The 22,467-nt window shown below is 40.8% G+C and overlaps 1 protein-coding gene across 3 annotated transcripts; it reads left to right on the top strand.

Annotated features, from left to right (window-relative positions):
- Positions 1-540: 540 nt before the first annotated feature.
- Positions 541-21,735, top strand: ESD (esterase D). Of its 3 annotated transcripts, none has more exons than XM_075591147.1 (9): positions 541-638; positions 4,925-5,000; positions 6,891-6,979; positions 8,472-8,570; positions 10,330-10,454; positions 12,248-12,367; positions 15,600-15,698; positions 17,766-17,933; positions 21,491-21,735. In XM_075591147.1, the coding sequence occupies exons 2-9, from the start codon at positions 4,933-4,935 to the stop codon at positions 21,569-21,571; spliced, it is 849 nt and encodes a 282-aa protein (XP_075447262.1). In that variant the 5' UTR covers positions 541-638; positions 4,925-4,932; the 3' UTR covers positions 21,572-21,735. The 3 variants fall into 3 exon arrangements, with proteins under 3 accessions (XP_075447262.1, XP_075447264.1, XP_075447263.1); XM_075591148.1 differs by lacking the exon at positions 541-638 and adding an exon at positions 683-705; XM_075591149.1 differs by lacking the exon at positions 6,891-6,979 and having other exon boundaries at positions 620-638.
- Positions 21,736-22,467: the final 732 nt, after the last annotated feature.

The raw sequence follows: 22,467 nt of genomic DNA, 5'->3' as shown, positions 1-22,467 counted from the left end.
AAAGTAATAATTATATAAAATTAACATTTTTCAACTTCAAAATGAGACATGAGTGCTGGAAATTAATTTGCTTACGGTTAGATTTGCACCAACTTTTTTGCCCCAGTTTGCGGCTGAGTGGCAAAAAATAAAATACGTTGAATCACAAACAGGGAGTTTATATTACCTTGATCCATACATTAGGTGTGTGCACAATGGTCAATGCCAGTATAGAAGGAGCTCGGCCTTTATTCCCTTAGCGTCCCAACAACAGAAGAGACATGTCCCCAGTACTGTGCAGGCATCTCTGCTCTCAACTGTTCTCAAAAGTATTGCCAATTAATGTAACTATTCTCAGTTCCTCGACCACACTACTCAGAATCCAGTTTGCCACTATTTGCACGTGCAGACTTTAGACTACATTAGATTGGATAATTTCTGACAGCAGCATCATTCCGTGAATGTACTTGGAAATGGTCATTTCTGTAATAATGCATAATCCCTACAGCTGGAGGTAAGAGCAGTGAGCAGATTGTTTCGCATCCCCGCCTGCAGGGGGCAGTGCGCCACAGGCTCTCTTCTTCGTGGAGCTCGCGTCCTGTCTGTCCTGATCTTTGCACTCGCTGGCCTTGTCAGTGCGGGGCCTCGGGCAGTAGCAGGTGAGCCGCGGGGAAGGGGCTCTGGTCCCGGTGAGAAGACAGAGGCGCGGGGCTGTGTGACACCCTGGTATAACACGGCAATGAGCGGGTTAACCCCCTTCATTGCCAGAACAACGGGCTACTTAGGCCAAGAGAGGGGGTGGTACTGTCCCAATCTGGTTTATATCACTTGGATAGTGTGTGTGTGTGTGTGTGTGTGTGTGTGTGTGTGTGTGTGTGTGTGTGTGTGTGTGTGTGTGTGTGTGTGTGTGTGTGTGTGTGTGCGCGCGCGTGTATATACACGTGTTAGTCTGTGTAATATATATAATATATATATATATACACACACACACACACACACTATTAACACAACACGAGCCTCCATTACTGAAAGTGTCAGGGCTCAGGAGTTCTCCATGTCTAAAGTTGATTTGCTGCAGGGGGTGTGTGTGTCGGGGGCTGCCCCGCCCATGTGTCAGTGCTGAGCTGGGGGAAAGTGGCTGGGAGACCAGCCCTTGGCAAAACTAGGGAGAGAGATGTCCTAATGTAGTTTAATAAAAAAAAAAAACAGGGTTCTACCCTAAACCCCTTTCTTCCCTATCTATTGCAGATGGAGATAACTTTAACATATAATTCATGGATATCCTCATTAACATTATTTGCTAGGACTTGGAAAAACATGTAATGTAGGATTTTATCTCCGACTTGGTCACTGCTGTTTTCTTCCATCCGTTTCTTGTGGGCAGTTAATCCTTTCAGTGCTGGAGGGTCGTGCCACCTTTGTGGCCACGGATCCATTTGGCACTTTCACAGCGCGTGACCATTTTATTTTTTTCTGCCTGACGGGCCCAATGTGCTGCTTCCCTGTCTCTTTAAGTCTCCCAATATAATACTTAGTGTAAGCTCTCCGTGACAGGGTCTTCCTTTCCTATTGTCTGACTTTGTTGCATTTATTATATTATTATTATAATTTCCTGTACTGTATTGTCTATTTAAAGCGCTGCGTACAGTGGATGCTATATAAACAAAGATATACATACATCTGTATGAAGGAGGGAAAAAGACATGCCATGATGTCCAACGCAACTCTTGGTAGCTTTTTCTCCTTAGGATTAATAGTGGGCAGAGGTATTTACCTATAAGGCACTTGTTCAGCCTACTTTAATTGGCAGCATGGTCCATAAAGCACTTGTTCAGCCTAAGGCCACGGACATGGTGCAGGGAAGAGCGCTGGGCAGCGCTGACTCTCCTGCTCAAGCAGGAGCTTTTTCGTGTCACTGCATGAGCGTCAGCGAGCGCGCTTGTGTGCCGGGCGGGAGGCGGGCCTGAAGGCAGAGCGGGAGGCGGGCTAGCGCGCCACGGCGCCGACATCACGGACTGCCATTGGCTTCTGGCAGTCACGTGACCGGCCCTGCGCATCCCTCAGCGGGAAAACTAAAATTGGGTTGCAGGCTGAAATTCCGCACGCCTGCGCAAGTGCAGTCTAAAGCCGCGCTGATAGGGATCAGCACGGTCTTTTTGACCATGTCCGAGGCCTGACAAGAAATGTGCAAATTATTTGCACACATTCGACTTTGCTGCGAATGGGGAGTTGATAATATTCTCGGCTCAATCTCCAGTCGAGCATATTCACCGCTTTTAATATAAATAAACATTAGTGCGCGGCGCCCCACTAAGGTCTGCATTAGGGGACATTTGTGTGGACACTTGCAATTGAATAGAAAAATACAAATCGAATATGCGTTATAACATTCCCAGATCTAATGTTATGACATTAGAAAAAAGGGGGAGACTTTTCTCCTTGTATTCTTAAAGCTGCTTATTCAACATCTTATAATTATCACGTCACTGCCTGAGGAGCCTATAGACCAGGGGTGGGTCACTGATAATACAAAGTTGTCTTCGTCCAGTTAGATCGCGTTCACATAGGAATTGAATCAGGAGTGCTGAATGCAATTTCCCCTAGCAAACCAGCCAAAAGCTAATAACGTAGGTACTACTTCATGGGGTGGAATGGGACGTTTGGCCGTGACTAAATCGCCACCAGCGCTCTGCCGCTAAAACTACTCGCCACAGGTCCTCTTCGCTGCCAGTCACCTTGTCCCCTTCTGCTATCTTTTACATGTCCTCGGACCTTCCCAGCCCGCAGGACACCTCTGTCCTCGGACCTCCCCAGCCCGCAGGACACCTCTGTCCTCGGACCTCCCCAGCCCGTAGGACACCTCTGTCCTCGGACCTCCCCTGCCCGCAGGATACCTCTGTCCTCGGACCTCCCCAGCCCGCAGGACACCTCTGTCCTCGGACCTCCCCAGCCCGTAGGACACCTCTGTCCTCGGACCTCCCCAGCCCGTAGGACACCTCTGTCCTCGGACCTCCCCAGCCCGTAGGACACCTCTGTCCTCGGACCTCCCCAGCCCGTAGGACACCTCTGTCCTCGGACCTCCCCAGCCCGTAGGACACCTCTGTCCTCGGACCTCCCCAGCCGCAGGGCCCCTCTGCCCTCGGACCTCCCTAGCCGCAGGGCCCCTCTGCCCTCGGACCTCCCCAGCCGCAGGGCCCCTCTGCCCTCGGGCCTCCCCAGCCGCAGGGCCCCTCTGCCCTCCCCAGCCGCAGGGCCCCTCTGCCCTCGGGCCTCCCCAGCCGCAGGGCCCCTCTGCCCTCGGGCCTCCCCAGCCGCAGGGCCCCTCTGCCCTCGGACCTCCCCAGCCGCAGGGCCCCTCTGCCCTCGGACCTCCCCAGCCGCAGGGCCCCTCTGCCCTCGGACCTCCACAGCCGCAGGGCCCCTCTGCCCTCGGACCTCCCCAGCCGCAGGGCCCCTCTGCCCTCGGACCTCCCCAGCCGCAGGGCCCCTCTGCCCTCGGACCTCCCCAGCCGCAGGGCCCCTCTGCCCTCGGACCTCCCCAGCCGCAGGGCCCCTCTGCCCTCGGACCTCCCCAGCCGCAGGGCCCCTCTGCCCTCGGACCTCCCCAGCCGCAGGGCCCCTCTGCCCTCGGACCTCCCCAGCCGTAGGGCCCCTCTGCCCTCGGACCTCCCCTGTCGCAGGGCCCCTCTGCCCTCGGACCTCCCCAGCCGCAGGGCCCCTCTGCCCTCGGGCCTCCCCAGCCGCAGGGCCCCTCTGCCCTCGGACCTCCCCAGCCGCAGGGCCCCTCTGCCCTCGGACCTCCCCAGCCGCAGGGCCCCTCTGCCCTCGGACCTCCCCAGCCGCAGGGCCCCTCTGCCCTCGGACCTCCCCAGCCGCAGGGCCCCTTGCATGGCTGCCACTCCGACTGCATTTATGAGCGGGCCCGTGCATGCGCACTAGCAGGACACTCGGCGAGGCCACAAGCAGCCAGGGCACATTTTAACATTTCCCGCGGGAATGGCAGAGGGCAGCGTGGCGACCTGTAGTGAGTGAGTAGTTCAAGTAGTGAGTTCAGTAGTGAGTGTGGCGGAAAGCCGGTGGTGCTTCGGGCATGGTCAAATGGCCGCAGCCAAACGTCCTAGGCCGTCATGGGGCCCCTAGTGTGCCAGTCCCGATAACGTGGTAACTGTGGCATGGGGCACCCAAAGGGTTAATGAATAACTTCCATAGCGTTTTATTGACAATGTCACCCGAATTCTAATGGTTAAGTGAAGGATAGGGTATCTATGTGCCTTAGTGAGCCAATAAGTTTGGGAGATCCAAAGGTATTTGTCTAATATTTCTGTAAAATACTTATCTAGTTTAATGGCGTTTTAATTAAATGAATTGACATTTTGTCTTGTCGTACTGTATGATAACATTTTGTACTATCCACAAAAATGTGCACTGTAGTAAATTAGAGTTTACATAACCAAAGTCGGAAAAGGAGACGCCTATCTGAAACTGAGCAAAGCATAATTGACACTATATTGTTTCCAATTCCGTACCAATTTTGATACAATGTACTTTACTTTTTGCAAGATGACATGCCAAGTTACAACCACTACTTATTTCATATAATTGGAAGTGTGAAAGCCTGAGTTGATCTCTCTGGAAATGAACCTGTGAACCTTTTAGTTGCTCTCTAACACTACACCATTAGGAGAATTGGATCGTCTTGACATTGTATAAAGAACATTGAAATTTCAGTTTGAGTTGCATTTGTCTACAATAAACTCCAGACGCATCGTATAAGAACATTACCGATTTTCTTAGTGCTTTAACTATAATGCTTCATTCGACTATTAAAATGGTTTCAGCTTGGACAGCTCGTTTGCACAATTTATTTACTTAATTGCGTGATTTCATTATACTGTACTATATGAGTTTCTTGACTTTGTAATGTCAGTTTAACTTTCTCCAACAGATTTGAATATGTCGTTGAAACAGCTTTCCAGCAATAAGTGTTTCGAGGGGTTCCAGAAAGTGTTTGAACATGACAGGTAAAAAAAAAAAAGTGCCACATTGTGTTTTTACTATACAAAAAAAGTACTGCTTGTGTGTTAGTTTGTATTTTCATTGAGGAAGTGAGGTTTATACACAGTCTATGACGTTTTTATTACTAAGAAATTATAGTAACCACTTTTTAATTTAGGTTCATTTAGTTTAGAATTGAGCATTGTTTTTAATCTGCAGAATCCAAACCATGTTTTTGATCTTAAATTCATATTTGGACATTAAAGAGTGTGTGTTCGGGAATGGATAGATTGTGGAATACATTTTCTATGAATGTGTATAGTGGACATGTTCCTACAAAATTTACTCACACTTCTTTTTTTGGAAAATGTATAGATTTCACCATAGCATAGTGTAGTCTGATAAATGTGTGGAATATTTCAATATCTGTGAAATTCGTTCAGATAAAAGGTTTGCAGATTCGTCTGAAGTGTCTGTAAAAGCAGCTGGAAATCTAGGATAAGGAAAGCACAAAGTGTCCTGATTTGCGTAGTCAGCAGATTATCAGTTGGAACAAATTTGCCAATATTCAGCACAATGTAACAAATACAGTACATCATTTAAATTTATACATTCATCTGGTCACTGGAAAAGCTGAATAAAATCCGTAGACATAATCTTTATTAGTGCATTTAGAAAAGGCGGTGGAATGTGGCTCTACCTCAAACCTTAGAATACGATTACAGATAGGATGAGATTTTAATTACATTAAAAATCCATTTTAAATACATTAGATAATAGTAATCCTAAGTCATTTTGGGAGGCAAACACATGCACATGTACTTAATATATTACGCAGGATACTTGCACACTTAGAAAATCCCAAACGTTATTTCAAACAGTAAAATAATTTGTGGGTGCCAGATTCGTTACTGCAATGAACCGGTATAGACATATAAAGAAATAATAAGCTGGGATCAAAGAAGCAGGAGGGTTTATTACCAATGTCTCTATAGGTCCTTTTTTCAGGCTTTGTATTACTGACAAAAATAAGCCATTTTAGCAACACTTCCTATGACACGTTCCTTGCTTCAATTCCCGGTGTCCGCTCCTTGTGGGCAAGTCACTTTATCGCCCTGTGCCCGAGGCACCAAAATCATAGATTGTAAACTCATTTGGGTAGGGTCTGTGTCTGTAAAATTCCCATGTACTATACTCTAATTGTGAAGAGCTTTCAGTCACATTGGGAGAAAACCGCTATATGAAATGTATTATGTGGTTCACTGAAAATAAAGTTCTCATAATTAACCGTTTATTCAGTGTGTACACAATTAATGTATATTTTAAATAATACAAATAACCATATAATTGGTATTTCATCTTTTTCAACACCAGTACATTTTGCTTTTTCGATATTTGAATAGTGAGAAGTACTATACAATACGCTGATATAAATATATATTTTTTTTTATCATCTCATTATGTGCTCATTCCTGTCATTGCCGAATAATGTATCTACATGGACAAGCTCCCAAAACTTGTAATCATCATGATGATGGAAGTAGCTAGTCAGTGGTGAACTGCGTATTAAAAGACTGTGTTTTGTTTATTAATTAATCAGCCAAACCTGCAGTTAGTTTGGAGAATAAGAGTAAAAAAAAAAAAGTGTTGTCTGACATCATTTTTATCTTGTATTTGCTTTGAAATGCCCCATCACCTATATTAATCCATCAGACATATTGCTAACATTATTCCTACATGGGTCTGTCACTTTAAACAGAAAGTCAATCCACATGTGACCGGACAGACAAATAGCTATTAATCTGAGTTGGTGGTTATTTTCAAAGGCGTTTTTGATATTATTAATATCTTACTGTGTTATTTGCAGTATGTCTGGTTTTGTACATTAAAATAATGAAAATTACTCTCTTTAACAGCACTGAGCTGAAGTGCAAAATGAAATTTGGAATCTATTTGCCTCCTAAAGCTGAAAGTGCAAAATGTCCAGTTGTGTACTGGCTTTCAGGTGTGTGCTTTTGTCTTTAAAACTACATTGTGTAGGGCTATAGACAATAATATAATGTCATGTGTGTGTCCATCTTTGTTACGGAATACAGAAAAGATCAAATTAGCCAGCGCACCATTTGTTTTCAAAATGCTAAAAAAATGTATTTGGCAACAGTGCCAACCAAAAACCCCTACTTTTACCAATCATACATCACACATTGCTGTATATGTTTCTTTATTTTCTGCTCCTATGCAAAGCTGCATAAGTGATAACTTGTACAAAGAGTTTCCTTCTGAAATGCACATGATGATATATTTTAGGACATGAGGCTTCTAAATAAATACATTAACAATGGTTTTGTCCATTTGCAGCATAGTTTTCGGTGTATTGTGGCACAAGGATTTGAGATCCATTATAACCTATTGTACAGGATCACTATGGCATCTTAATGGGTTAACTGAAACGCTGAAAGATTAAGGTGACATTTTAAGCTTTAAAGATTCCGTTCCACAGAATAGGTATTTAGTGTAGTGTATGTACTGATTTTTAACCTTTGATTCAGACTTGTTAGCCAAGTTGTTTTAAACCAAGTAATCTGAAACATAAAACTTGATCCATTATCATTTTCCATAACTCCTACAATAGCTCCATAGAGGAAACTCCTTCAAGTAGCTTATTGTGCAAAGCTCAAATTCTTTTGATACAGTGATGTTTATGGTCTCAGAAAATGATCATCGGTTGCAAACCCATAACTTATGGAGTTAATGCGCATGGGTCGAAAACATTGATTTACCTGCACCAGTTCACCACGGGAGGCCACTCGCCACCACGGGGGCTGGCATAGGAAAAACTACAGCTGCTGCTGCAAAACCTCTTGGAAAGCAGAGCTGTCAATCACCTTCCTGGCTGCCGACGTCGCACCCCAAAATGCCGTGCTATGCAAGTTGTTTGGTGCAACTTCGGGAAGCAGAGCAATGATTGACAGTTCTGTTTGTAAAGAGTTTCTGCAGCAGCCACAGTCTTTCAGCTCCACAAATGTTCCCACTCGTCCTGTTTCACCAAAGCTAACTCAAGAGTTTAGAGTGTATATGTGTGGGTTACATATTGACCTCTGAGTACATGGAGTGTGCAGATTTGTGACATTAACTGACAGTTCAGCCCTTGTGCAAAGCTCTACTTCTCCTTTGATTCTCCTTTGTTTAGAAGTCAAGTAAGCAATGTGAAAACAGGAGTTTCTAATATAGCTCCTGCCACACAGAAGGTACTGACCCGTCCCAAACACTAACATATCAGCCTTGGGATAAACAAATGTCACAGATTCAGGGTTACTTTTTGTAATAAAATATCCCAAAAGAATTTGCTATACTTTCATTGGAGTGGTATTTTTAGCACATGAATATTTAGATCGTTTTGATTTATTATTTCTACATGGGGACACACATGCAGCACACATGCCTGCGTGATTTAGTAAACATGATATATAAGAAATGTCTGTATTTTTCTTCCACAGGGTTAACTTGCACAGAGCAGAATTTCATCACAAAAGCAGCTTTTCACGAAGCTGCTGCTGAACACGAACTCATACTAGTGGCACCGGATACCAGCCCACGTATGTTATACATTTCCTGGAAAATGTGTTTTATGTGTACAGTTACTGAAAGTGTTTACCCTTTTTCGTTTGTCTTAAACACCCTATTCTTGAGAAATAGTATTTTACCTGATGATATAAATAGGGCAATACCTTGGGCCATCTGAAAAACATATTGGGGTGCTTAAAAGGAACTTAAATGTAACCAAGAATTAAGAAAGGTATCTTTAATAGAGAGAGAGCAGAGCCGGGTAGGTATAAATAGACTAGAATGGTAAAGAAGGGAAAAAGCTCTTGGAAGTTTGGAGATTTTGTTATCACTGGGGCAAAATAAAATATTTTTTTGTATCACCAACATTCTAGCTGTATGTCAGAGCATCTATAACTATACTTAAATTCTCTTATTTTTTATTGTTGGAATTAAATTCTAATATAACCTTAGCTGTGAATATGGCACTTCTTTCTTCTCGTCTACAGTAACCAGAGAATTACAGATGTAGCAAACTTTACCGGTTGCATTGCCCCGAAGAATTAACGCTGTGGGGGGACCCATTCAGAACAGAAGCATGGTCCCCCCACAGTGCGATCGCAGCAGACACTGTCCTCTGCACCACAGACTTTTGCTTTTACGTCAGTGGAGCTGGGGACAGTAAGTCTTGCTACATTTGTAGAAGTCACAAATTGTGGAGGGCCTTGTATATCACTTGTGGTATTTGAACTACAGGTTGTGAAGCTACAATCCATTAAAGCTGCAGTTCAGTCTTTTTTTTATTTTTTATATTTATTTTTTTTATTTAATAGTTTCATGTGGGCAATCTCTAATTACCTAAAGAACTGTATAGCTGCCGGTCAATTCGTTCTCCATGTATTGATCGGCAAAATTTGGCGACATCTTTAGATATGGCATATGTTTTTCATCTGCTTCTGTCAGTCAGTGGAAGCTCGTGAATATTCATGAGCACTCCTGCACTGACATGTGCAAGAGGGAGGGCAGGGCTGACAAAGGGGTGTGCCAGGGCTTGTGACAGGACATGAAGGCGCAGTGTCTTAGCAAATGCTTGTTAAAATAGAATACAAGAAAATTTGTCTTTCAAAGTTGTTTTTTTAAAAACAGAAAATGCTAAAAGTATTTTTTTCTTACTACAGAACTGATTTATTAAAAAAAACACACATGCAGGATATTGACTGAACTGCAGCTTTAATCTGTAAATCTGTAATACTACTCCATTTTACCTGTCTCTACCTATGTAATATATTAACCTCCAATGTATTATCTGGGGGTTAGAATATTGCTTTTCAGCCCTTAAGGATTATACAGTATGAGACTACTTTATAATGGTTAAGTGTCTTATTGCCATAGAAAGAAAAGGCAGGAACCGCATTAGAAGGTACATTCGAGGTTTTGATTATTGCCGACATTCAAAGTATGTATAGTAAGAATTTTATTAAATCATTATACATATAAAAATATGTCTGAATATTAAAATGCTGAAAGTAACAACTTCACTTCTGGTTGGTGCAATAGCCAATTGTGCTGCATTATGTTTTACAAGGTCACGTGTTATTTGAACCGGAAAACACCAGGTTTACATGATCACCACTTTTACAAGTGCTTTATACGGCCGAGCCCTTTTTTCTGCTAACGACAGTAAGGTTTATGGTTACTGTGTCTCTTTCTAAACTGCAATGCAAGAATGAAAGGAGTTTGTTTAGAGTTAGAGGTATTTACACTTATAAAGCTTCACTCAAGCCAACTTTTTCCTTGTTCCATGCTGTTAAGGCGGTTGCAGTATAGATGGAGAAGAAGAGAGTTGGGATTTTGGTACAGGGGCTGGTTTCTATGTCAATGCCACTGAAGAGCCTTGGAAAACGAACTATAGAATGTACTCCTACATTGTAGAAGAGGTAACTTACCTTTATGACATCTACTGTATTGCATTTAACATTATAAAGCGGCATCTCAACTTATTAACACCCACATACATGCAATTATTGATATTGTAAACCAAAAGCTCTTTGCCCATAAATATGCAGTCCCTTGAAGATATAAGTATATATAATTTTTTTTGGGGGGGGGGAGGGGGAGGGTCGTAAAAATCTAATTGGCTTCCATAAACAAATGTAACTATCCTTACAGGAAAGGTTTAGTTACTTTTGTTTATATGGAAACTAAGCAAGTATTTTTCTTTGGGGAGTCTAATAGGGGTGTTAACGGACTTTTTTTTTTCTAGCATTAGCCCACCCTGCCCTTTTCAAAGAGCCGGTAAAGGGTGCAGGTAGGGCTTCAATCACCTAGGATTAACCCCTTAACCATTTAACTTCTTAGTACACTTTGGTCCTCTAGACTGCCACTTTAAATCAAGTTTAAGAAAATTATATACTGTGCTATTCCTTTATTTGTAAAACCTCAGTGTGTGTATTTCTTGTCTGTTGTCGTGTATTTGAGAAATATTGTGCATAAAAAAATGTCCAACTGCTTTTGTAGGGGATTTCTCTAGTGAAATCAGAGATCCTGCTTTATTGGCTTTTCTTTCTATCATTTTGTTTTCGAATCCACATACATTAGCTCAAACAACTGCACACAGGTAGCATGAAATGTGAATACTGTTTGTTTGAATTTTTTTTGTTTGTTTTTTATTTTTATGTTCTTTTAAATATTTTAAAGCCCAACATGAGAACAAAGCAACTTATTGTGAAACATTTAGGGTTATATATATATATATATATATATATATATATATATATATATATATATATATATATATATATATATATATATATAACAAGACAATAGGAGTGATGTTTTTAAAGAATCCCCATTCTAAAGCCCCTGCTAATGAGAACATTTGTAAGGTTGTTATAAGAAGCTAACAGGCACTGACAGGGAGAGTTCTTATTAATGTATGTAAGAGATGCTGTGGGGAACAAAAGGTCCAGTGATGTTTCGCTGCCCTCTTATCCAAGCAGCACGACAATACACCTATTATTCCATAAGACATCATTGATATCACCTATTATCTTACAACAGATCTGCCATTTCTACAGTAGGTTATTCATTGCGGGAATTACAACGAACCTCAACTTCATTTGTAACCCAAAACTTTTTCCACTGCAAATTGACCATACTCTGCAGAGATCAGCAAGCAGATTAACTAGAAAATCAGTAAACCATTTACTACCTTTTCTTGATTATGCTCTGTGAAAATGACCGTTCATGTCAGCTAGTAAAAAGTAACTTGTACCATAAAGTGTAATGCTCCAGATTGCTTTATATTTAATAAGAACATTTTTTTTTTAATGCAGAATATGTGCTTTTGTTGTAATCTGTGCTGGGAATGTTTCCTTTCCTAGTTCTCATCATTCCATGATGCTGTATGACTATGCTGTGCTTGCAGCAATGTACTGTACTGCAGCTATCGATCACACTGTCCAGGAGTGCAGTATTGAAATATATGACCTCTACCCACACCATAGAAAAGTAATGACTCCACTGTAACACCTTGAAACAAATTGATATTAGTTAAGATGGTTTTTTTAATAGTGTTATATACTTATACTCTAATTTCAAGCAAAAATGATGGACTACTGCTTTAAATATACATGTACAAAAGATTATTGCAAAGAACAACATAAGATTATAAGGCTAAAGTGCTTACATAAGTTGCGAGAGACGTCTTCTTTTTCTTAATGTATTTCAGCTGCCTCATCTTATAAATGCCAATTTCCCGACGGACCCAGACAGAATGTCTATTTTTGGCCACTCTATGGGAGGACATGGTGCTTTAATATGTGCACTGAAGAACCCGGGGAAATATAAGGTAATATTATCTTGTGTGGGAAAACAACTGTTTCGTCTTGTGAGGTTCTTAACTTTTTTATATTTCAGCCATTGAGCAGTTATAAGCACTTGCAAAATATGTGCTGCTGAAAATCCGTAAGGGACATCACATTCAGTGCAAACGAGAGGTAACTCTCAATGTATTACTTCCTGGTAAAATATTTTATAAATAAATGTATGTGGTTCATTTATATACATTAACCTCTGTTAACTGAAGGATTGCTTGTATACCTATTGCCATTGCTTGTGTACTTTTTTTGGCAGAGGAGTCAAAGATTAGCAACATGCTTTCTAGATTTAATCTTCATTTTGTTGTTGTAAAATAGTGTTGGTGATCTGTACCCACGAGTATTTCTTTCTAAGTGTAATGCTGCAATTAAGTCGTCTGTTTATGGCTCAAAGCATGATTCAGCCTTTGTACGTCTGTCTCCCGCTGATCTTGGTGCATCCGTTAAGATATGTTTTGTATTTCTGTAATTAAGAATGGGACAATAGTATCATGCAGAAAACAAGACATGATTAATAGATCGAAAGTGCGCCAGACAAAGATAAGTGTTCCATTATTGTAACCGAGTACAAATTGTACAAGATATATTGATATGTGAATGTACATTTACTAAACAATTATCATTCACATTTTGTTTAACATCTGTTTGCTTTATTTGCTTAGTGTGCTCTTTGTGACTTAACTCTTCATTTCAGAAAACCCTTTTATGATAGTTTTCCTAAGCTCACATGCTCTAAACCTGTGATTATATTGCCTGGGATAATATTGAGGCAAAACGGAAAGGTGTTTTTAGCTACTGTACTAGCCCCTCGTAGGTGACATCTTACCAACTCATGCAGAATTGTTTAATTGTATGGTTCAAGCAGAATGTATTAGACATTCAGCAATAAACACAGGGGTACACACAACAAGTGCCGGCATGGGTTATGTTATCATGGGTTATGTTAATTGTAGTCTCTAAGGCTAGCAACCTACAGTATCGGAGATGGAGGCGATGGGATTAGAGAAGAGTTCTGTATCTAGAGGTTTCCATGTGCCAAGAATCAGAGAGCTTAAAATATGGTGTCTTGCCCGAAGATGTCGACGTATAATCGTTTTGAGATGCTTTTGGAAGCACCACAGATACAGAGAGACAGGAGGAAACATCACTGACTAGAGTAAAAGACCCATGAGTTTTAAGGAAGCTTAAATAGGGGGACAAATAGAAGGGGAGAGAAAAAAGAGGGGGCAGACAACAGACAGACCCACAATTTACTAGATCAAACGCCCACCAACATTTTTACTCTCCAACCTGATATTAATCAAGGAAAATAATACCCGTTTACAAAATGGTCTCATTTGCACCCACAAGCAGACACAATACATTTGTACTCAATGTCCATGTTCCAAAATATATAAGGAAATTAACCTTAAAAAGATATTTCTAGAAAAGAGTCGCTTTCAATATAATCCTTCAGTGAGTTAGGGAACAATATAGGAAATACTGTTTGATAAGGGAGATCTCTAAAACCACCTCATTGCCCTTGGGGGACTGGAAAAATAACATGGAGATTCCAATATGTCTTCTACGGCCTGATATAAAACTGATTATAGTCTTATTATATCAGAATCGTTTTTACGGTACTGTAAATGTGAAAATAAATGTTGGTTTAATTTCTGGTTAAAAAGGATTTGGAGGCACTAATGAGAGAGAGCATTAAATACGTACATAATTTGAGAAGAGACGAAATCCTCTGTTTAAACTTATGCACAATGGAAATGCAACATGTGGAGATTGATTTATTTTTGAAAATCTGTGGGACAGCTATTTTATCTTCCGTCCCTTGCCTTGGAGTGCTCTTCCCCCTCTTCCCTTCTCCCCTACTGTTGGAGGTCCTTTAAGTTTAATTATAGGGTTTCTTTTAAAGTGAAGTCTTAATTTGTATTGAGGGATATTCACTCACATAGGTCTATGTACATAATTCAATAAACAGGCTTTTTTCTTTTTTCAAGGTGTGCAAGCTCAATTAAGGGATTGTCTGGTGTTCTTGGTTATGTGGTTTTAGAAGCTTTTGGTGAAGCTCAATCCTGAGGTTGCACCCTCATTTCTGACATATAAGTAGAGCGAGGTACCTCACCTGTTTTTGCAAGGTAGTAGAAGTATAATCAGAGATGTTTGTAACCCATTTATTGAGCAATTTACCCTAACTTTAAGCGGGTTCAAGTCTCATGCAACATAATTGCTATTTTTCTCATGCTCTTACATTGGTGCTCTTGCTTCTCTTTTGCTCATCCCTTTCCTCATTATGCCTTTTATTCTAAACTGAGAATCATTTTTTAAACTGTAGTTATAGGAAAAACCTTCCTTAATGTACTGTTGTTATTATTTGTTCTGCCAGTGTATACTGCATGTATGTAACTAGTCACATTCTTCTTTCTCAATACCCACTTTGTGCAGATTTCCCAACAATGACAAGACCCTCACAAAAACCCACGTTTATAATCTGAATTTGGCATGCTATAACGGTACCATGGAGATATGCAATGTAGATTAGAAGCGTTGTTTTTACCTTTGCATTCTACTACCTCCTTTTCAAGGATGATTTAAAACCATGGAAGCTTACAAGTATGAGTGGAGATCAATATCTCCACCATTGATAACTGCTATTTCAGAAGTGTCTGTTGCTTTTGGTGCCCTATTGGCGCACAGCGTATATCATGAAGGGTGGCACCCTAGAGGCACTTATGATGTACGTTGTACCTCTTCAGGTGATGCCGGTTTCCTAGAGGGCACTCACAATCTGCAAAGTAAACACCACCAAGAGGAGGAAGCGATTTTGTCAGCACTCAGGAGAGTGATTGCATGGTCGCTAGTGCCAGAAGGGACGTGGCCACAGAGGGGGCAGGATCCTCGGGCACTGAAGGGGTTAATACTATTACCAGCTGTGCTGATTATTAATCTGTGTGGGTGCATGTGAAATATAATTATAACGTGCTTATAAAATAAGTGGTATTATGACAGTGTACCGTTTACTGTTATTATTAATCCTACTAGTAACAAATACTGAATGTACAAACTTATACAGGAGGTCTACCCAAACCGTAACATTTTATTAGGAAAGGTACATTGAGACATGCATCTGTATCCAGCATATACTTGAGAATTAGAACGGGATTCTGATATACAGTAAAATACAACAATTTTATTGTTTATATTTCTTATCAGACTGTTTCCGCGTTTGCTCCTATCTGTAACCCGATCCAGTGCCCATGGGGTCAGAAAGCGTTCAGCGGATACCTGGGATCAGAAACCGGTAAATGGGAGGTGAGTTTAGACATTTTAGACGGAAAAGGTGCATATTTAAGCATTGGCTGCAAGGTGCAAAATCACATTTAAAAAAAAAAAAAAAACATTTTAACAGTTACCATTGCCTTTTAATGAGGTGCTCAAGCCCCCACCCCCTCCCAACAGGTCAGGTTTTCGGGATATCCCAGCTTCAGCGCAGGTGGCTCAATCAGTCCCTGTATCAGCACAGGTGACTCAATTAGTCCAACTCTTCGACTGCACCAATGTGCTACAGCTGGGATATCCTGAAAACCTGACCTGTTGGGAGGGCTTGAGGACTGGAGTTGAGCACCCCTGCCTTAAATCACCTATTTTATTGTGTTTTAGACTGTTGCATTATTATTATCATCATCCTCATTTGTGTAGTACAAAGCAGCCATATCCATTTCGTCAGACGGATGTAGCTCGATAGTTGGTCGCGGAATCCGCCACGTGTACGGCCCTGGCACCTGCATGCTCCTGCGCCCAGACTACTTGCCCATCAGAATTAACACAGCGGGGGTCCCTGCTTCTGAATGGAACTCGGGCTGCATCAGTCTGTACGAGACGCGCAGTGAGAGTAGATAGAATCAGTCACTCTCGCTGCGCGCCTCTAACAGACGATCGCCCGGCTTCTCATTTTAATGACACAGTATTGTAGCAGGCGGTCTCCGTAGCTGATTAATTTCTGCGCCGTGACCCCATGCTTCCCGAGATACAGGCCCCTGTATGGTGTGTGCCGGTATCTCCTGCGTGTTTACAGGTCACGGTCACGTGACGCCGAGAGAATTAAACATGCAGGGAGATACCGGCAACCCCATACCGGGGCCGTAACTCGGGAAGCAATACTACTTCAATACTATGTTGATAAAATAAAAGCACCTTCATAACCTTAATGGCTAGTCGCTAAACTAATGAAGGGGTTGAACCAAAGTACCTGGTTTGTTAGGGGTAGAGGAGGTGGTGGTTAGGCCTACCGGGAAGGTTGCAGGATGGGATAACCATTTCATTACTTTTAGTGGTTATAACCGCTAGGGTAATGAAGGGGGTTAACCCCTCGCGCAACACCCCTGGTAGGCCTAACTACCCCCATCCCTCTCTACCCCCCAAAAAAATATTAAAATACAATGCAACAACCAATACTATCCATAGCACCCATTGATTGCCAATGTGGTTACCTATGCCCTTGGGAGTGAATGGGCACCCTAGTACCACCCCCGACACAAATAGCGCATTTGCCCATAAATTAAAACTTTGTCCAGCCAGCACATAGTAAATAAAAGATGTAGTTACCCCTACCAGGATGAAGGCCGTCCTCATCCTTCTGGTCTTCTGCACCTTCAGTGGGCACCGACCGTAAAATAGAAAAATAAAAAAATTCTTGCCTGTAATCCCTTAATCACTTTAGCGGTTATGAACTACCCCCATCCCCCACCCCGTCTACCCAATGATTGTCAGACTGATGCCGCCCGATAGGAATTACACAGTGGGAGTCCCATTCAGAAGCAGCGACCCCTGCTTTGTTAATCCTGGTGGGCAATTTCCCCCCCCCCCCTTGCCAAGCACTGTGCAGCGAACGCTCGACATTTGGTCCGCGGTTCACCAGCACGTGTGTGTGTTGCTGCAGGTTGTATATACAAGATGTTGCCTTCTGTAGATTGAGGTGTACACTTTGAAGATGTCGATCCCCTAAAAGATATCACAACCTGCAACAAATCTATCCAGCTTTATCATTTTCAAATCGCTTGCAAAATAGAGCAACAGCTGTATCGTATGTATATGCCGTCTGAAAGGTGTTTATCTTGCTCAGGCTGAAGTGTAAGTAAAAAGAGAGATTGTTGGCTGATTATTGTATGTGATTTTTCCTTTTTGGAATCACATGAGAAAATCGTCAAGGATTCCCCAAAAGGCATAAACAATGCAATGAGCAGCCATCTCTTAGTGCTGATTCAGGATAGGGAGACAGTCGACTGTAATTATAAGGTGGAACTGCAAAAATAATATTAAAATAAGTTAAGTCTAACCAAAATATTATTGCAGATTAAATATTTTGCTTCTTTCCTGCAGGCATATGATGCTACCGAGCTTGTGAAAACATACTCTGGACCACAACTAGATATACTTATTGATCAAGGAAAGGATGACCAATTCCTCGCTGCAGGACAGTTACTGCCTGACAACTTTATTGCTGCCTGCACTGAGCGTAAAATCCCAGTGGTTTTTAGATTGCAAGAGGCAAGTAATATATAAACATTGTCTTGTATTACGCACACACTATATACTGTATACCGTCCCTCAAGTCCTTATCTCACTGCCTTAAAATGACAGGTAGGGGGCAACGGTATTCAAGAAGATGTACAGTGGCACTTGTGCTAATAGGTTCAACCATATAATGAAAGATTGAACAATATACCCAGCGAAAGTGGGAAAGGAACTTGTCATTATGCAAATGAGGCTGGCATGCCAAGTAAGGCCTCACTCAAATCCCAAATATGGAATGCACTAAAAAGCAATGGCTCTCATTCTTCGGTGGCTGAATAGTCCCGTGGCTTGACAGCGTTCAAAAAAAGGACATGAAGGCAGAGAATGCTAAGAATCCCCAGAGGTTAAACAAAATCTTTAATTCAAACCTCAATCTGGCTACCTACAACTTCCAGACCCTCTCCAGTGAAGCAGCACTGCAAGGCTAACTTCAAAAGATTAAATGGAATATTGTTGGCCTTTGTGATATAAGAAGAAAAGATGAAGACATCATTGAGCTCAAAAGCAGATACCTATTCTGTTACAGAGGTACAGAAAATGGAAAAATCAGTGGAGTAGGATTAATTATTAACAAGAGCTGGAGAAACAACATAGTTTCGTATGAAAGCTCATTGGAAAGAGCAGCAAGAATGGTCATTAAGTTGACAAAGAGATACAGGCTTCAAATAATCAAGTGAATGCCCCAACATCAAGTTCCACAGACAATGAAGCAAAATATTTCTACCATGAAATCCACCAACGGCAAACCGCAAAGGAAGTTGTCACCGAGATCATTATGGGAGATCTCAATGCAAATATTAGTGCCCAGCAGAATGATGAAACATGAGTTGGTAATATGGTTATGCAAAAGGCATTAACATGAAGACAGATTTGCAGAATTTGAAAACGTCTACATCATTAATTCATTCTTAAAAGAGAATGCAAATGGACATGGAGTGGACCCAATGGAATGAAGAATGAAATGCACTATACCTAGCCAACAAGTAACCCCTGATTTGAAAACTGCAAATGCCTTAACCATTTTGACAAAAGGAGTGAGCAATTGGAAAGAAGAAAACGGATTCAAAAGAAGATGAAAACAATCAACATCAAGAAGAAGCAAATCATTGCACTCAAAGAGGATGGATCAACAATAAGACTGTGCACTCATGAAGAGAGTTGAAGATTTCTACATGAAATTGTACGAGAATTCAGATGACACAGTATATAATTCAGCAGAGGAATAGCGAGAAGAAACTACCATCGATATAACATCCTTCCAGAAAATATGGCAAAGGCAATAAAATCCATGAAGAGAGGCAAGGCCCCTGGGGAAGATTAAATTACAACTAAAACCTTGAAAGAAGCTGGGGAAGAAGTTGAGAAAATCCTTGCAAATCTCTTTACATGGTGCTTGAAGAACAGGAACATGCTAGAAACAATGAAAGCAATGCAATACTTATCCTCATCCATAAGAAAGGAGTCAAAGAGGACCTCAAAAATTAAAGACCAATCGGTCTACTAACAATCACAAGATTATTACGAAGATACTCGCTAATCGGCTGCAACAGACCCTGGGACTTTTTCACAGCCAAGAGAACACAATGGACCACGTTGTACAAGAAGTGATTTCCTGAGGTAATGAACACGATCTATCACTCGCTTTAGGATTCGTAGATTACGTAAAAGCATTTTATTCTGCCTACACTTCAGTGGTTCTAAATGCATTTAGAAAACAAAGTGTGAAGAAGCATATATTAATATCATAAAGAACATATACGAGAATGCCACATCAACCATTGGATTACAGGAAGCTACAAGCATATAAATCAGCGAGGGAGAGCGACAGGGAGATACCATGTCACTAAAGCTGTTCACTGCAACACTTGAAGAATTGTTTGACATTGAAGTGGGAGAAAACAAGAATCAAAATCAATGGTGAAAACTTCAGTCACCTGCGATTTGCAGCAGATGACATTGTTATTTTTGTCAAGTGCAGAAGACCTACAGCAAGAAATTTGAGAACTCGAGCAAGTAAGAAATGGACATACATATCAATCTCAGCAAGATCAAAGTGATGTTCAACAAATGTCACCTTCACAAAGATCAAAATAAATGGAATAGAACTAGAAGTCGAAGCCTGTCTTCCTTGGCCGGCATGTAACTATGTATGGAAACCTTTTTGAATTAAATAACCAGGAGAATCAAGATGGGAGGGAGTGCATTGGTAAGAAACAAGACAATCTTTCAAGGGAAACTTCCACTGTGCCTCGAGGAACGTTTACGACCAGTGTATTTAGCTCGTGCTCACGTATGCATGGGAAACTTGGCCCAACCGCAGATACCTCTTAACAAGGAGAGAGCTCTCCAAGTTTCCTGGAGCCACTGAAATGTGGCTGATCAGGCACCCGGAAGAGCATCCCCGCAACCAGTCTCCGCCAGCAGGGGCAGTGCCACGGCAGGAGCGCAGCTGCATAGAACTAACCCATGCTCTCTCTTCCTACAATAAAAACAAACAAAGACAAATGTATATGCACTAACATAGTATACAATATGCAAAAATAGATTACAGTGATAAGACCTTACACGTCAAGAACAGGCTACATAACGGTAATTTGGTTATATTTAAAGACATTTATCTATCGTGTTTAACACAAATATATCCAATATACACATTCAATACCCCAATATTGCTCATAATCACTGATATATAAGGTGAAATATTCTAAAGTAGCATCTGTTTAACCAGATTACTGCCTAACCCTAACAAAATTTAGACTGTTATAGAGTAATGGAGAAATTTAATATATACGTGAACCTCATCGGACCTTACATAATTTATCTCATGAGCATATGAACAATTCATTACAAGCAGAACAGCCTTTCCAGAATTGATTTTCCCATACAGTACCTCCTCTTTCATTCATATAGGAAAGAATCAGAAAAAGTGAGGGGTACAATGGTTTGTACACCAAAAGAAATTCACTCAAATGCACACTACCCAAAATTTTAAATTTAACCTTTAATAGTTAGTACTTAAAATTTAAGTACTAACTATTAAAGGTTAAATTTAAAATTTTGGGTAGTGTGCATTTGAGTGAATTTCTTTTGGTGTACAAACCATTGTACCCCTCACTTTTTCTGATTCACTTCAGTTCACAGTTGCACCTACCTTTCATTATCAATTGAATTTATTACTATTGCAAATTTTCTACACATTTAGTATGGTTTAGTTGATCACTCCCTTACTCCCCCCTTTTTCTGTATATAGGAAAGAACTATCAGACATCTATTGTATAGAAGTTATATATTTATTTTCTGCGACTAGGTTGGAGGGAAACCAAAGTCAAAGGAGTTGACCACAATCCTCTATTACATACCTGCCAGTTTTATTCATTTGTGCATAAAAGCTCACATTCCCCTATTTCTTTAACATTGTCTATCTTTTCTTTCAAGCAACGCTTCAAACATTAATAGGTTTCATTTTGTTTGATCTTTGTGATCTTAGTAGAATGCACTTTCCTTGCTTAGGTTTTTGTTTTTCGTTTCAGGGATATGATCATAGCTACTTCTTCATCACCTCATTTATATGTAATCACATCGAGCATCACGCAAAATACCTTCATGCCTGAGATTGTCAATGGAAAACACGTCACTCTGCAGCCCAAATGGATGGGGCAACTTCAGTTGGCTGGCTAATGAATCTGACTTTGTATTAGCCAAATTACGTCACGTTGCTAATTCTGCTGTTCAATTTGCATTTCAAATTAAAATAGAAATATGTTTGTAATCATTATCTATTTTTAAGTTCCTTTTTGTTACCCGAACATGACTGTGGTTTACACAAATGTACTAACCATACAAAGTTATTTTGATTAATATTCAGTGTGTGAAGTTTAAGCAAGATGCTTTACATCTCTACCACTGCTTCATTAATACAGGGGTTTATGTACAATAGTCTCTAGGCTACTAAATTGCTGCAAAAATATTTATCAAAGGTAATAATCCCATTGAAAGCACATATAGCTCACTACAAGAGGAGTCAACAGGGGTTGTTTTGAAAGTGGTTTTATTCTCTGTAATATTGCCTGGTCAGGCACAATCTAGACAAAAAATATGCTTGTTCTGGGTGTAAGTAGTAATCAAGACATGTTTATTTCCTTATTAACCATTTACAGTTTCCTTCAAAATTGTATATTTTTGGACTGGTGCAGTTCTCCAAAGTAGAAAATAAGCTACTAAAAAAATTACATATTTGGGAATTGGCATTTCAGCCATTATTACCTAGGACAGAATATCCAAATTCATATTCTCTAACCTAAGAAGGAAATATTATACCATAACATTTTTCCTGCCTTTTTAAACAAAGTTACTAATTGTGCTGACCTGCAGTACATTAATTCAATGAACTCACTGGAGTACCAGGAAAAATATCTTAAACATTTTAAGGGAATAAATGTTGCCTGTCTTAAAATTCACAAATACTATATTTAGTATACTGGTTCACAATGCATTTCAGGTCCCTATA

Source organism: Ascaphus truei, chromosome 3 (genome assembly GCF_040206685.1).
Source record: "Ascaphus truei isolate aAscTru1 chromosome 3, aAscTru1.hap1, whole genome shotgun sequence".
Taxonomy (NCBI): domain Eukaryota; kingdom Metazoa; phylum Chordata; class Amphibia; order Anura; family Ascaphidae; genus Ascaphus; species Ascaphus truei.
The sequence above is the reverse complement of the archived record's forward strand: the minus strand, read 5'-3'. Positions and strand labels throughout refer to the sequence as shown.

Bases quoted from the DNA above. Each gene is read 5' to 3' on its own strand.
- ESD (XM_075591147.1), top strand. From the start codon at position 4,933: ATGTCGTTGAAACAGCTTTCCAGCAATAAGTGTTTCGAGGGGTTCCAG. The intron at 15,699-17,765 runs GTGAGTTTAGAC...TCTTTCCTGCAG, and splicing joins CAGAAACCGGTAAATGGGAG to GCATATGATGCTACCGAGCT. The intron at 17,934-21,490 runs GCAAGTAATATA...TTTTCGTTTCAG, and splicing joins TGGTTTTTAGATTGCAAGAG to GGATATGATCATAGCTACTT.